We start from the raw sequence: 16194 nt of genomic DNA on the forward strand, positions 1-16194 counted from the left end.
ACATTGGGCATGTCAAGGATACATCCTATGAGAGAGCTCACTGTGAAGTTAGAAGAGATACTTTTCCCTTCCAGCACTGCTGTTACCCATATTCTCAGTCTGCTTGCCTCATTGGAATAGCCATATGTTGATATTCTGATTATTTTTTATATTCCTTAATTTTCTTGAAGAGAAAGTTTTGGTATTCCTTTTTATACATTGGTGGTGCCCTTTTACTAAGGGTCACCACTCTTGGCTCAATTTAATTAATTAGAATAATTATCTTGTATTATTATATATATGATTATTATTGGGTTAAAGTCATAATGATTTTATCATTATGGTTCACCATAAACATCACAATGAACTTTAGATATCTCCATATGGCATGTCCTCGGATATCACCTCACGTGAGTCTGAATATTATGGATTTAGATATCTACAACATGGCATGTCCTCAGATATCGCCTTGCGCGATATCCACCATAGTGGATTTAGAAAATTACCTTTATGGCTTGTCCTTGGATACATCTCATGCACTATCCACCATATTTTTTGTAAGATATCTACCATTATGGCATGTCCTCGGATACCATCACATGTGCTATCCACCATAAAGGATTTTAAGATATCTACCATTATGGCATGTCCTCGGATACCATGACATGTGCTATCCACCATAATGGATTTAAATAAATCGACATGAGTAATGAAAATTACTTTGAGACTTCAACCTTCATTGTGAGATTGTCACCTCACAATGAAGATAACAATGTACAAGTGTCTTATCATTGTAAGATCGTCACCTCACAAAGATATTCATTTTGCAAGTACAAGAAAAACATCACCATGGATTCTCTCACACGGTGTTGTCCTGGCGTAACACACATGATATCGACCATGAACCATATTCGAGGGTGGTAATAATAGCTTATACCTCAAGTCTCTCTTGAAGATAAATTCATTAACAAGGAATTGTGCCTCAAATTTGTCCCTTACAGAGAAGAACTCATTATAGTATATCTCAAGGAATTGTTGATACTGAAACACCCTCTTAGTCAGTGCTTCATTCTCCACAATATCAAGGCTGTCTCCAAAATGCACAAACTTAGCTTTGGCAAGTAGTTTAGTTAGAATATCAGCCGTTTGGTCTGTGGTGTTCATGTACTTCAAATGTATAGCATTCCTTGCACCATATCTCTATGTGCTTTGTTTTGTCATGAGCACAGGTCTGGAGTCTGCATCACCCTTGGTGAATCCCAAGCTCACTAAGTATCCATCTAAGAATATCATGAAGGTGCCCGCATGAGGGTCTTCCATCCATAGGATTCCGTCCCATAAATTGTAGTCCTCTGACCGATCAGTAGAAAACCCATCTTGTCACGGTCCACTTCCTCTGGATCAACATGACCAAGTTCCTTGGAAATCAATTGAAGCAGATCCTTGCTGCTCCTTCTAAAACTCAAGTTCTTGTATCAACCTCAGTCATCTAAGGTTGCCTCTAGTGGATTGTTAAACTCCTTTTGATTAAACGTCCCCAGCTACCAACTCATTGTCACAGTAGCAAATATCATGTTCTTACTTCCTTGCATGCAATCTCTTTTGCTTCTTGGTCTGCCCTGAATGTATTAAAGAGATTATCTAATGCAAATGAAGCATACATGATTCACTACCAAAGTTATAACATGAATTAATAACTATACAAAATTCATGTACATTGTTCAGGCATGGAATACTTTTTTAATATTTAATAGATCTCAGAACCTTAGTCTACTTCCACTACGGCAGGGACATGATAGGAGCGATCAGGTTGAGCTTTCAGCTTTGCCCGTCAATTGTATCACTGTCATAATTGGAGTCATGTCCATCTGCAATAGTTTTAACTTTTCGATAAAAGATTTCATGTTCCATTACTTCATCTCATGAATTGATCTGAGGCCTAAATTTCTTTCAGGAACTCTGTCAAGCACTCTTCAACCAAATTAATGGCATTCACATTGTTAGAGATGTCATTGTTTATGGAGCTTCTAATTTGTATGCAGTTCACAGTTATATCACTGTACCCAAACTCATTGCCTTCACTGCCCAGAAAATGAGAAGAAACAACCCAAATACTAGCTTCCTAATAGTAGCTGTCAAGAAACCCTAATGCAACCACGTGCAACTGCACTCTTATTCTGTTCAGGCAACTTTGTTTAATCTCTAAGAGCCACCACCACCATTCTTTCCAAACATGTCCGTGTTTTAAGCCGACTAGACTGCCACATGAAGAAAGGCACCAACCAAATTTAGTTCCATTTAAAAACAAATCGAGTCTGCCTCCTCACACAACTCCATGGAAATAGAGCACATGAAAGAGAAAGGTTAGTGCGTTGAATCTTTCGCTTTCAGTGTCTTCAGGATTTATGAAATTACATCATGTGCAGATGAAATGGGCCTATAATCTCTTGTTTTGATCAGTAGAAGCACCATACTTCTCCTCTCTCCTCAACTATTGTATTTCTGTGAATCTTCCAAATATACCAACTAGGATATTAGAAGCCATGAATCAAGAAGGAATATTTAGAATACATCAATATACAAGCTCCTCAACTCAATATTTGCACAGTAGCCATGAGCCAAACAAAGCTCACAGGGTCTTCTGAAAAACAATCACAGCTCACATGTAGAGCAGCCTTTGTAAATCAAATGAACGCTAATTGGTGAATAGGGTCCCGCATATATCTTCAGTGAACAATAATATTGTCTCTTAATTGAGACGACAAATTCCGGCACCAAAATACAAATGTTAGCAACTCTAATGAATAAATTATAATTAATTATTCTTGCTGGATATTATAATTGTACCTGAAAGTCAATGATAATATTTCTGATAATACACAATAGCCTTGGTAATGATACAATAATGAATGGGTCAAAAAATATTTTCACCATACACAATTATATTTCACCACATCTATTATGATATTATTCTGCAAACATTATCGCAGATTTATAACTCAGTAATCCTTGATTTTTTAACCATCCCAAAATTCTAGACAATTAATATTGAATAGTCTTGGACACTTTATTAATGAAGGCCAACAATGCCATAAAACATTCATAGCTCTCTGAATTCAATAAATTTGGGCCCACCATAATAAACCAAAAAGAAGTATATCAGAAGCTTATGAATTATTGAGAATACAATATATACCATTTTAAAATGCATTCAGGAATGTTGCCAAACCAGTTTTTCATTTAAATTTAATATTCATGACAATCTAAATTAAATACTCAGCGTTCCAGATATCTGAATTGAGCCCACTCTCAAAGCTAAACTCCTGCAAATATTTTATTTCATCAAATTCATTTCGAGCGAAGGAGACTTCGCAATATTGTCCTTCTAAACCTCACAGGCTGGTAAGGAAACCGCTCTGATACCATGTTGATTTTCTGATTTTTTAATTTTATTTTTATATTCCTTTATTTTCCTGAAGAGGAAGATTTGGTCTTTTTATACATTGGTGGTGCCATTTCACCAAGTATCACCACTCTTGGCTCAGTTTAGTTAGTTAGAATAATTACCTTGTATTATATTGTACAAATTATATTACAATAATTATATCACAATACTACTATAATATACAAGAATAATATTAATAATATAATAATTATATTACAACAATAAATATGTAAGACTCCTGAATCTAACTTCTACACCATAAAGAAGTTGATGTTATTTTCCACTTTTAGCCTTAATGTTGGTATTTTACTATTTTGGGATGATGAAGGAAATCTTGTAGCCGGAATACCATTATTTTTGAGTAGATAAAAGCTAAGAAACAACCATGGTAGGGTGTTTTAGTTGGCTGAATATTTTTTAAGTAGTCTTAGACCTGTAAGTATAGAGGAGGATTCTGAGCTTATGGGAATGAGTAGAAGGAAATATAGGTGTAGAGCACCAAATAAATACACATTCCAGCATTGTAAGCAACATCAAGGGCGAATTTTGGGGTAATATGCAACTCATGTAATTACATCTATGCACTCCTCCAGTCTGAGTTAAGCCACATTCCAGGAGACACCTTGGGGCACCGTAGCAATTTTGAATTCCCAAGCAAACTTTATAACAATGATCTGGAATTGGTGTATGCACACGATGATGAAGGGAAGTTAAATTTTGGAACTGGAAGGCATCATTGAACTGAGGGTAAAAAAGCTCAAAAATAAGGTTATACCAAACCATTTGATAAAATGGAAAAGATTGCCTATGGAAGATGCTCCTTTGGGAGTTGGCGGACATCTTCAATCACCCAAGTCTGAAATTGTTCAAGGACAAAGTATATTTGAGACTGAAGTACTGTCATTTCCCATTTATATCATATTATAATATTAGTATAAATTGTTTTCATTAAATAGTATTAGTTATTTTAATAATAATATTTAGCTACAATAAAATCTGTTCTAGGCTGACTTGAACTTTTTTGGATTCTGGAGCCAATCTATCCACTTCTTTTTAATGCTCACAAATAGGTATAAAAGTATATTTTGGTGTGCTTTTTTTAGGTTTCTCTTGAAGAATTGATGATTTCTTGTTTCAACCATTTTCTGGCCCTAACAGGGACAGCAGTCTTTGTAACTGGGTGTTGTGAGGTCATCTTGACTAGGCAAGGGTTAAAGTGGAGCACCAGCTTGTGAGTGCTTCAAGATCAGACCCAAGGCATCATTAGGAGTTGCAAAGGAACAATTTGTAGTTAATAAGACAGGAGATCAGCAAATAAAGTGAAGCAAATGCAAATCCACCCTAATTTAGGCAGTGGGAAGCAAAACTAATTACCTTCAACACAGTGATTTCAGATGATTAGACTGTTCAACACGTAACCAAGTTGAAAACTTTCATTAGAACTGACAGAAATTGTCGTTATAATTGACATAATTCATTACAACACTTCTGTCATATCACCGGTATTGGACAGCGTATTGCATCCATGCATGCCATTCTGATGCAGGTAAAGATAAAGGATCATCAGTTGATTTGAAAGCCACTCCTGCAGAATAATTTTATTTTCTCTTTGATATATCCAAATAAAGTTTTAGCAACCCACTTAAGGGACGTTAAAACAACAAAAAATGATAAAAAATCTTATAATATAGCCAAAATAAGCCCCGTCTACATTCAAAGCAAAGGAGCAACACAGAACATTCAAAGCAGAGAAGTAGCAACATAGTAACATGCATGCTTTAAAGTTCCAACGCTCTCAAAGCATAACAGAGCGAGTAGATAGATCTCCTAAATTCCTTTAAGGCCTTTGAGCAATAATGAAAAAAAAGAAATTCAACAGTATGGAAGAAAAACAAGCTCATTCACTTTGCAATTTTCTGTTAGTTCCCTCTTCCCCTACCTACGTTCTGTTGGGTCTTTTGAACTCTACAAATGAAAAAACTAATCGCACACAAGAAAAAAAGAAGACAATTTGAAATGAGTTGGACCATGCTTTTGGGCTAGCGGCAACGACATAAGACAAACTTTTTTCCTCTGTTAAATGTGTTTCTATTGGTACTGGCTTGTAAACGCAAATATTGCATGTACCAGGGGAGAGATATTCGATGTAGATATGTATCATCGAGTAGCTAAATAATTTGAATCTTAGCGTGGTGCTGCCATGGCTGCCCAAGAGAAGCAGATGTAGTGTATCTTGTGTAAACTTGTAAGGATAGGAACTGTCTCATTAATGCCTTCATTGTGATTGACAATTTTTCGGGTTTTTTGATTTCTCAAATTGGCAATGATATCATTTTTTGTTTTACACAAATTTGTTCATAGTAACAATGGCAGTCTACACCGTAGATGTAAAGTTTCTGCAAATTCTGTGCCTCTGATCAGACTTGTAAATCTATCCTTTTATTGCTGAAAATGAACTTCTTAAATTCTGAAGTATGAAGTAATTGTCAACCTTTATTCTGATCTGAAAGTAGTTTTATCTCTGCAATAATGTAATAATCCATACTAGATTATTATGTGTCAGCACTGATTATATTTGAAGTAATCCATATTTCAGACCATAGGAATTTGAACAAATAATTGGTGAGCAATCTGATTTATTTGTTCTGAGCAATATCTCTCAAACTGAGAGTTCCAAACACTAGACAATATATCAAACAATTGGTGTACTTCTCACAATGTACTGGTAACCTTTTCAGATGACTGAATACTTGATTCTGGAAACATACCTGTAATAATCTTAACTAGACTTCAGACTCAGCACACATTATCCTTTAATCATGATTCTGTAGACTGAAATTATGTCAAACAGTTGGAATGTAACCTTGGTATTAAGCTCTGATACCACTGTAATAACCTCTACTAGATTTGGCTCAGTATGATCGGACTAAGGTTACAGACATTTCATCAAACAGTTGTTGTACGAACTAGTCTTTAAGTAAAATTATTCGCAGTCACAAATTACTGTTTCTCTGAAATTTATACGGACAGTTCAGAACTCCATTAAATACATAATCAATAATCATGGACACCTTGCAATACCTTCGTCTGTTATAAAATGTTTTCTAAACTGATGGCCAAATTACATTTCCAGTATTAGAGATATTAATATGCATAGTTAAGCAATTTCGGGCGGAGAGAAGAGATGACAGAACCGTGAATGTCTTTGTGTGCCGATGGTGGTAGGGGGTTGAAATGGAGTTAGGACCCGATGCCACTACCAAGATTCAGCCCAGTCTGCTATCTGCTGATGCGTATTGTGTCTGAAGACCACTGCACTGAAGTACCACAGCAACGTCCAGACTCTATATCATTTTCAGACGTGATTGCTTGCTTCAGACGTGTGAATGTCAACCCGACCTGTCACTGTTGCAAGCTGTAAATACTGATAGAAAATCGACTTGCCTGAATGCCCGATATCCCTGTGTTATACTCCTTGATTATCTCAGCTCTGTCCGTTCTGAGATGAAGCCGCTCTATTTCTGCCCTCTTACTCCGCTATGTAAATATTGGTCAATCCTTGACTAAATACTCCTGCCTAGAATACAAAGTACATACCAGTTTTAGCTCAATCTTCTCTACGAGTTTCCTTATCAAAATATGTAACTTGCTGTCGATTTCTAAACTGTATCCTCCTTGTTTTCTCAGAACTTGAATGTGAATACTAAGTTGGCATCTAGTGTCACAACTTTATTAAGGGATTTCGTCCTTAAGAATAATCCAGTCACACTTTAAGCGACCATTAGGATTTGAAGAGTTTTCATATATTCATTCGTTGTTTTAATGCCAATGCAGCTCCACGCTTTTATAACCTCGATATGAGGGAAGACAAACAACTAGGCAATGTGGGATTAAAAGCCATTTTCGTCTTTTAGTGACTTAAGTGACTTCAATAACTTTATAACATTAAAATATTTAAATAAATCACTAAAGTCACTTAAACTTTAATATCTCTTGAAATACTTGTCAGATTGCCATGCCGTCTGAAATAGGAATCTCTCCTCATAATTCCCCATGTGACCAAATACACTTTTTAAAAATACGAAGGGTCCATCTCTATAACCCTTGACTTACTATACATAGTATGGCAAATAGAGTTTGAATGACATCGTACGAAGGCCAAATCCATGAATCGCTGAATGTTGGAGATGAACCAATCCTCAGAAGACCCTCTAACCATCCTCATTAGCCCACGAGGATCCAATATTAGGCTAATCCCAGAAATGTTGATGCTAGCAACCAATGGGGACATTACAAATAAATCGAGTGGAAATTGTTGCTTGAGGGAGCAGACTTAAAATGTATTTGTATGTCCTCAAAACTACAACAATAACCTCCCTAAATATCATGACAAAAGGGCATGTCCCTCAAAGGGACATGTCCCTTCCTAAGTCGGCACATATAACCTCTCCTAGAAATCGGTGATCTGCAAGATTCTTAATGCTAATCACTAACACACACAATGTGTTAGATTAGTATTGAATATCAAACAACCCTTTAAGAAGTCGCTGCCTATCACAAGAGGAGTATACTTAATGCCATTCATATGATATTTAAGATGGAGAAGATCAAGTGCGGTCTGCACATTCAGACCTGTAGATTATCTGGTTACAAACTTAACGGTAGAGTTTGAAATAGTATAAAACAAACTATTGGCAATGATGATAAATTGATTTAAGATTAGATCCGTAGTATCTCTCAATAATAGATTTAAAAGAATTTCCAAAATATATATCATAAATTGGTTTGAATATAAACCATTAAAAAATAGTATGTCTCTATTATTAGATTTGCTTTTTCCGAAATTATTTATAAAATCATTTAAATTATGTACATATCTTCCTATATATATAACCTATTTAAATCACTATGCTCCAACTAATAACAATCGTTTCTTTGGCACAATTGTTTTCCTTATCATGACATGACATTTACATAAGGATATAACATATTTCCTTGTTCGATCAATCTTATCCTACCAGCAATGCAGAAATATTGGACATCACCATTGTTTATATTTTCTTTTGAACATAATTTTACTCTTTATTAAATGAGTATGCTGTTAAGTACGCATAAGCTTTATGACCAAGACAAAATCCATTCCACAAACTTTGCAGTTCCTCCATCCCATGACACATCTCTTTGAGGTGTCTTGTCAAGAAAATCCGCATCCCATTTGGTACATGTAGTGAGGACAATAGCTAAGAACATGGCTCCATGTCTGCCCTTTACATTTGCTTGAAATCACACTTTTATTTTCTTTACAGTGATTTGGCATGGAAGCATGATGAAAATAGGGATGCAAAATAGTTGTAGTAGTTCAAGTTGCTAATTATAAGAAATGTAGGAGTGTCTTAGTCAAGTTTAATGTGAAACATATCTTCAATCTCTCTAAATCTAATTAGGAATGAGTACATTAAAAATATTATTTTTCATTCCTGAACATGGACTCAATTAAATGCCAGTCGGTCTAAGGATAGTATTGGCGGTGGGTGCAAAATTTATTAACATGTATGGATATATGTCACATGTCATATAACACAAACTATTTAGAAGGACATGGTGGAGAAATGGATGAAAACACAAAATTTTATGGAAATTATTATGATGTAGCAACTGGATGTACAATGAAAGCATAGATATAGATATAGAGAGCAATAAATTGATAGGTTAATATAGAAAGAGATAGACATAGAGAGGAAGAAATAGACCAAGGATAAGTATTTATCTGATCTTACATACCTTTACAGCATACCCATTGCACGCTAAGGTGCGATTGCTAGTTATATAATATCTGGAAGGCAATTTGGGCAAGTAGTGGTGTCATGTCTTGGCTCTTACCAAATGCCATTTGAAGTGATACATGCCTCCATTAATATTACTCGAGAAAAAATGACGACATTAGACCTTGGTTGCAGCCAAGATCTGAATACAACATCCCCAGATGAAGTTTCTCCGATATGGCATGATGATAAGTCTACAAAAATAATGTGTTCAGCATTTCATATGTTTTGAGGCCAGATTTTTTGTCTTAACACTTTCAAAAGAAAACATTTATTGGTCGGACATTGTCACTCCCACCTTCCAATATACCAAGACTTCCCATGTCAAATTTTCTAAAAGAACAATTCTTTTAATTTACCAGACCTTTGATACACAACGCTTTCCTATCTACTTGAAGGCACGTGGAACAGTGATGGTACATGGTTTCCTATTTGACATTGTGATCCCACTTTGCTGGATTTTTGGTGAATGACAAGTCAGAAGGAGAGAGAGAAGAAGAGTAGAAATGTAAGAGAAGAAAACGGCAAGGAAAATTGTTAGCGGAATTTTAAGGGTTTGAGCTCGATTGGTTAAATCATTGTGGAGATCCAAGTTCAAACCAAAAGGACATGACTTTGGAATACTAAGAGGCGACTCATGTTTTTATTGGCTTCTTGTGTGACATCGAATGTGGATTCCTATGTCATGACTCTTCATATTCCATTGTTGTCTTCTAGCATGGATATTTATCTATTGGTAATTCTTGAAAGGAGCTAGGTATTGGTCTTATTAGTGCACACAATGAGGTTACTGTTAGTCTCATCAGTGCTTGTAAGGTACTAAGAATTAGCCTCATTTGTAACCAGTTCGCTTGAATGAAGCAAACCTGTAAACTTCTTATATATGTTAAAATAAAATAATATTATTTTTTCCCTTATTGTCACCCCAACCTCTATAGTGCCCAAATATACCTTTGCAGCATCACTTTATGAGAAATTAGAGGAAATCTTGTTTGAGTACCATGTTCGGTGCACATTTAACTCCAAAGAAAACTTCTATATTTCCATTTTATCTACTTTTGCAATCTATCTTCTTTCATTATATCTTCTGCAATTTGTTTATTAACTCCTTCACAATCTAGCATAGTAAATTTCTTCAACCTATTTTGCACACTTAGTTTGACAAATAAATATCTTACCATCAGATCGGTATGCCTTGATGCCAATATAATATTGTATAATTCCTACATCAGTCATTTCAATTCCATTCTTTCTTTATCTTGTTTTAGTTCATTAAATAGATTATGTCTTGAACTATATGGACATACATAAATTGTTCCACTACCTTCCTTCTTGAAATATAATATATGTGCATTTGGTAAGAGTTGTGCATCGTTCTTGAATGCCATGCTCTTGTTGTTTTTTCAAATCATAATGTTTTTGTTCAATTTGTTAGATCTTCGTTAAATCCTTGTGAGCTGATCCTCATATACTTGCTCATCAATTTAACCATTCAAAAGTATACTCCGCACATCCAATGGTTGTACATTCCATCCTTTCTAGGCTGCTAGTGATAATATGATTATTAATACTGTTATGCCTTGGGAGAGGTGCCTAGGTCTTTTAATTATCTATACCATGCCATTGTGCATACACTTTCGCAACCAATCTAGCTTTGTATCTTTCAATTGTACCATCACTTTTGTGCTTCATCTTACAAATCCATTTTAGTTTCCATCATTTTTTGTTTTGTGGCAGCTTTACAAGCTCCCAAAATAGCTTCCATCTCTTCTTCTATTATTGTATTCCATTGTTTCTTTATTGCTTTCTATAACTTGTTGTTTCAAGTTTTGTTATGAATCAATTCCTATATGGAAAATAATCAATGATGATGTTAGTATTGCAGTTTAGCTCTTGCTATCAGAAATATACAAGTATTCTCATATATGATTTATTTAATGTCGATTTATCTTATATTTGTCCTGCTGAAGTCATGTGGTCACTGGAAGGAACATTTGCTTCCATTCTACGTCCCTTTGATGGGAATTTGCTATGGATGATATCATTTATTTTGCCGCATGTTCTTCCCCCATTTTATTTGTTTGGGATAATACACCCATTCAATTTTTATGAACAAATGTTTTGTTTTTCTCATGGTTAACATGTTTGCTGCCATTTGCACGTATAGATTTTCGTACTAGCATCATTGATGACATAAGATATTATCAAAGAACTCTGGGAATAGTACATGATCAAAGGTTGAATCATTGATCGCATATATCAACTTCTTTGCAGAACATTTGAATTTCACTTTAACAGACAAGGCTAGATCCTGCTTGTAAATTTGCTATGTTACCAGACCAGGGGACATTCTTAAATGTAGACTTCCATCTCAACTTCCATAGGACTCTAATAAAAGACAACTGAATCATGTGCTTTTGATATTTGCTTTCTACCTCATCATTTGAATGGCACCATGGAAGGGATTGGTAAATGAAACATAATTTTGTCTTGAAAGGAAGCCCACAAAGTATCGGCATTGTTTTCTTAAATTTAAGCAATTCTGGACCCTGCTTGAAATTTTGCTATGTTACCAGATCGGCATTCTGAAAAGTAGATTTGCATATTATCTTCCAGGGGACTCTAATAATAGGCAACTGAGTTATGTGCTTTTAGTATTTGTTGTTTTTCGTAATTATCTAATTGCTCCCAAGGAAATGAGATTGTAAAATAATACATCAATTTGTCTTCAAAGCAAGCCCACGAGGTATTGCCAGTGTTTTGTTGAACTTATGCAAGGCTGGATCCTACTTGAAATTTTGCTATGCTACCACATGGGGGCAGAAAAGTAGACTTGCATCATAAGTTCCTTAGAACACTCTAATAACAGGCAACTGAATTATGTGCTTTCGATATATGTTATTTTTGCTAATCATCCAAGAGTCCCCAAAGAACTGGTTTTGTCATATAAAACATCATTATTTCTTGAAACTAAGAAGCCCCACAAGGTATCGTTTTAACTCACAAGATTGAATCCTGATTGAAATTTTGCTATGTTACCAGTTAAGGGGGGCATTCTGAAAAGTAGACTTGTATCTTAATTTTCGTAGGATAGGATTCTAATAATAGGCAATTGAATTATATGCTTTCAATATTTTTGTTTTTCCTAATTGGCCAAGTGTCTCCAAGCGAATGAGATTGTTAAATAAGACATCAACTTTGTCTTGAAAGCAAGCCCACAAGGAGCAGCTGGGTTTTGTTTAACATGGGTAAAATATTTCGAGTCTCAGAAGGATTTGTATTTAGCTTGACTACATAGTGATGATGCTATTCTTGTCAATGTTAAAAGTTTGTTCTGTTTTGGGAGTGTTTCTGCTCCAAGTAGAATGCTTTTGTCATTGACCTCTATACAAATTATAGGTGACAGCCATTTTCCATTTGAATTTCTCGGTGGTGGTTTTCATTTGAATGTTTGTCGCCACTAGGCTCACCACCCTTAACATCATGGTGGATAGTATCTAGATACAAAATTTTGAATTCAGAATCAAGTTGTTAATCAAGTTGAAGCTTCGGTTATTGGGTGAATAATATACTAATATTTTTTACCATATTGGGAGAATAGGCATGGGTATAATTTTTTTAAAACATCTCCCTGAAATGACCTGAAGAGAGTAAACTAAGATCTGTTTACTAAACCTCCTAACCTCTGGTTTACTCGCTCTAATTTCCAAATTTTAGTTTACGCAAGTAAACATGCATCCAGTTACTCTTTTTAAAATATGGCTGGGCGGTTGTTTGGACCAATATTCAGATACTATATAAAGACTAGTTTCAAATGTTATATAAATTGATTGAAGTAATTGCAAGAATAAAGTAAAGACAAGTTTTTTGAGGGCAAGCTTCTGACTACGCACACTCAGAAATTTAATAGCCAAGTCTTAAACCTTATACACATGGAAGAATGGGAATGTTTAAAATATAGATTTATTGTTGAGGAAAAAGAGGGGTAAAAATTTATTAAGACAGAAAGAAATACAACAAGGAGAGCTCAACAAGGAGCTCGATCCTGAGCAACAAGATCATCAAATTCTTGCACCATCTCAAAGGAAAGTTGCCCCCTATCCATAATATTCCAACCCGGAGCATGACTAGAAGCCCATTTGGCTAAACAATCAGCAGCTCTGTTCCATTCACGAGGAATATAAGTGAACCTAATGAACTGAAAAGAGGTAGAAAAGAGAATAATCTGATTAACAACAGTGGTCAGCTGCCAACTAACATTCTCCAGCTCCTGCGAGGAAAGCAAGTTCACCACCACTTGGGAATCAGACTCACAGATAATCTTACTCCATCCCCGCAAGCAACATTGTTCCACAGCATATAAAATAGCCTAAGCTTCCATGAGATTGTTAGTGTAATCACCCTTATGAACTGAGAAAAAGAATTTAACATCACCAGAATTGCAACGAGCTACTCCCCCAATACCAGCAGGGCCTGGATTCCCTCGGGAAGAACCATCAGCGTTAATTTTCAGAACTCCACAGGGAGGAGTTGTCCAATGCCCATCCCGATTCCCCGACCTTTCCTTTGATGCTGAGGCTGCCTGGACACAGAAGGAAACCTTTGAGCTGCAGCCCCATCCTGAAGATGAAATGTTGTGGATTATCATCAGTGAATCGTAGGTTAAGTTGCGGCACTTTATTAGGCTCTAGTCTCGGATTAAGTTGTGGCACTTTGTTGAAATGAGTTTTGCTTCCAGTTCAAGTGAGCCTGCTCACTGCATGTTATCTAGGTCCTTTTTGGTTCCTCTTCCCATCTTTGTGCTTCCGCATGAGAAGTCAGGCTCTTAACTGTCATTCAAAATGAGAATATAATATCACAATGTAGCAGAATTATGATTACTTATTTTCAGTGTAATGTCATAGTGGTTTTAGTGAGATACATTTCTACTTTAACATTGTTATTAATAGAAATCTGAAATTTCTGTATATTTATGTAACATGCCATGATATTGCCCTTTTTTCCCCCAAAGACAACTAAAAATGTCATCCATCGAAGAGAATTTTTTCATTGCATTGTTAGTGTTTTTTTACAGGACAGAGAAGATAGCAGTGGAGGCGAAGCTTGCGTGCAACATACTGCTGTTGTTATCTCCCCCATATCATGAAAATTGCACACAGAGGAAACGGAAACACAGTGTTTCCTTTATTTAAAAAAATACCTATGTATATTCACGGTGAGCTGGAAGAAGTGATCCTGATTGCTACGGTTCAAATTCATCATAGTTGTTGTATAGCTCGTTCAAACAGTTGGGATTCCTCATCCTTTAAGTGGTTTATCTCAAGTTTAATCTAACTCTGATCATCCTTTTCTTTCTGTTGGAGTCAACTTTTAGATTGGAGTGTAACAAATCACAGAAGTGGTGTTTCTCAGAAGTGATTATCAGCAGAAATTGGCTTTACCAGCAGTGTCTTTGGATTACTCCTTTAATGATGGTATTAAAGTGTAAGAAACAACCATGAAGACGGAAATGTATGACAAATGCCTTAAAAGGTCTTGATGCAGAAAACAAACTTTTGCCATGTATAGATTTTTTAGGACTGCCTTCAAAAGACAATTGTGGTGCAATTATCTTTATGGACAAGGAAATAATAAATAACAACATGATTTTCATGTTACGGGTGACTAATTGATTTGGAATGGACAGAGATTTTAGAGATTTACTTTCCCATTTTCTAAATTAATTATTGCTGTTTGTGTTTCGACAAAAAATTAGTTAGACGTGTTCAAGTGATCAATAAATAGATCTTTGTCAGATGGCAGCAGTTTCAATTCAAGTTTGAGTATTGTGATGCTTGTTGGATTGCACTTACATGTTGATTATTATATCATTTTTGTGTTTTTATAGGGTCTATGTTTTATTGCCATTTGCAAAGGTCTATTTTATGCATGAAGTCTAGGTAAGTTTGTTTTGTATGTTAGCAACTTGCTAGACAAAAAGCTGGATCAAATTATTTAAAATACATTTTGAAGTCCAGGGAATGGTTTATGGTGGTGGGTGGTGCCTCATTATTAGGTCGTAATGTGGTAAGGTAAGGAGATGAGGGCAAACGGCTACAGAAATTAGCCCATGGGAGATGTTCATTGATAAGAAAGACCTTTAACGGTTTTCCCGTTCATAATTACTTGCATACAAGATTTCAACGAGTGTGTATTTGATGGCTTTTTGTTTGAGGCTCAATAAACACGTTTTCAATAAGTTCTCTCTTATTATGCCCTTGATATGCTTAGCAATAATCTTATTCTAACCAGTTCAGTCTCCAATTGTAGGTGAAGCCGGAGGTGCACACCAGAGGATATTAAACTTCTAGGATTTGCCCTGAGGTTGAAATTTAACAGTATAGAAAACTTAGATTTTGTACGTATCTATACCATGGAAAGTAAATTTCTACCTTTTACATGTGTGATGTGATGATAACAACTTCTAGCACTATAAAGGATAATTAAGGTTCTACGCTTTTCCCTGAAGTTGAAATCTAACTGCATAGAAAACTTAGATATTATATGTATCTATACCATGAAACCTAATTGGGATGAAAATGTTTACATTTACATATGTGATATGATGATAACTTCTAGCACTATTTAAACCTAGCAAGGATGATTAAAATGTTTTAGGCTTTATTGTCTTCACATTTTTGTGATGTGCTTCATCCGCTCCCTTTGACTGTTTGCAAATGCCTACTAATTAACTGTGAAGAATAATGAAACAATTTAAATCAAAACAAAACTGAGAGATGTCTGTTAACATTATACGTGCTGGATGTTGTGTTTATCTGTCTTGATAGATGTTTCTATGAGTCCTTAGATCTAAAGCGAAATCTCCAAGCTTTGATTTCTGTGATAAGTAGATATGTTTTTCTACAAGTCGGATATTGCTATCAAAATTCAACTGTGTAATTTTTTGAA

At 35.3% G+C, this 16194-nt stretch overlaps 1 protein-coding gene across 3 annotated transcripts in view; it reads left to right on the top strand.

Annotated features, from left to right (window-relative positions):
• The window catches only part of LOC149534675 (E3 ubiquitin-protein ligase RHF2A-like), a 37079-nt gene extending 22176 nt beyond the window's left edge, over positions 1-14903 (top strand). For all 3 annotated transcript variants that reach the window (XM_089807137.1, XM_089807138.1, XM_089807139.1), the window contains one exon: positions 14321-14903. In XM_089807137.1, the coding sequence (XP_089663263.1) occupies positions 14321-14392 (72 nt within the window). In that variant the 3' untranslated portion in view covers positions 14393-14903. The remainder of the gene's footprint in view (positions 1-14320) is intronic.
• The last annotated feature ends 1291 nt before the right edge of the window (positions 14904-16194 follow it).

Source organism: Cupressus sempervirens, chromosome 10 (assembly GCF_028749045.1).
Source record: "Cupressus sempervirens isolate cs-2001-9-10 chromosome 10, ASM2874904v1, whole genome shotgun sequence".
NCBI lineage: Eukaryota > Viridiplantae > Streptophyta > Pinopsida > Cupressales > Cupressaceae > Cupressus > Cupressus sempervirens.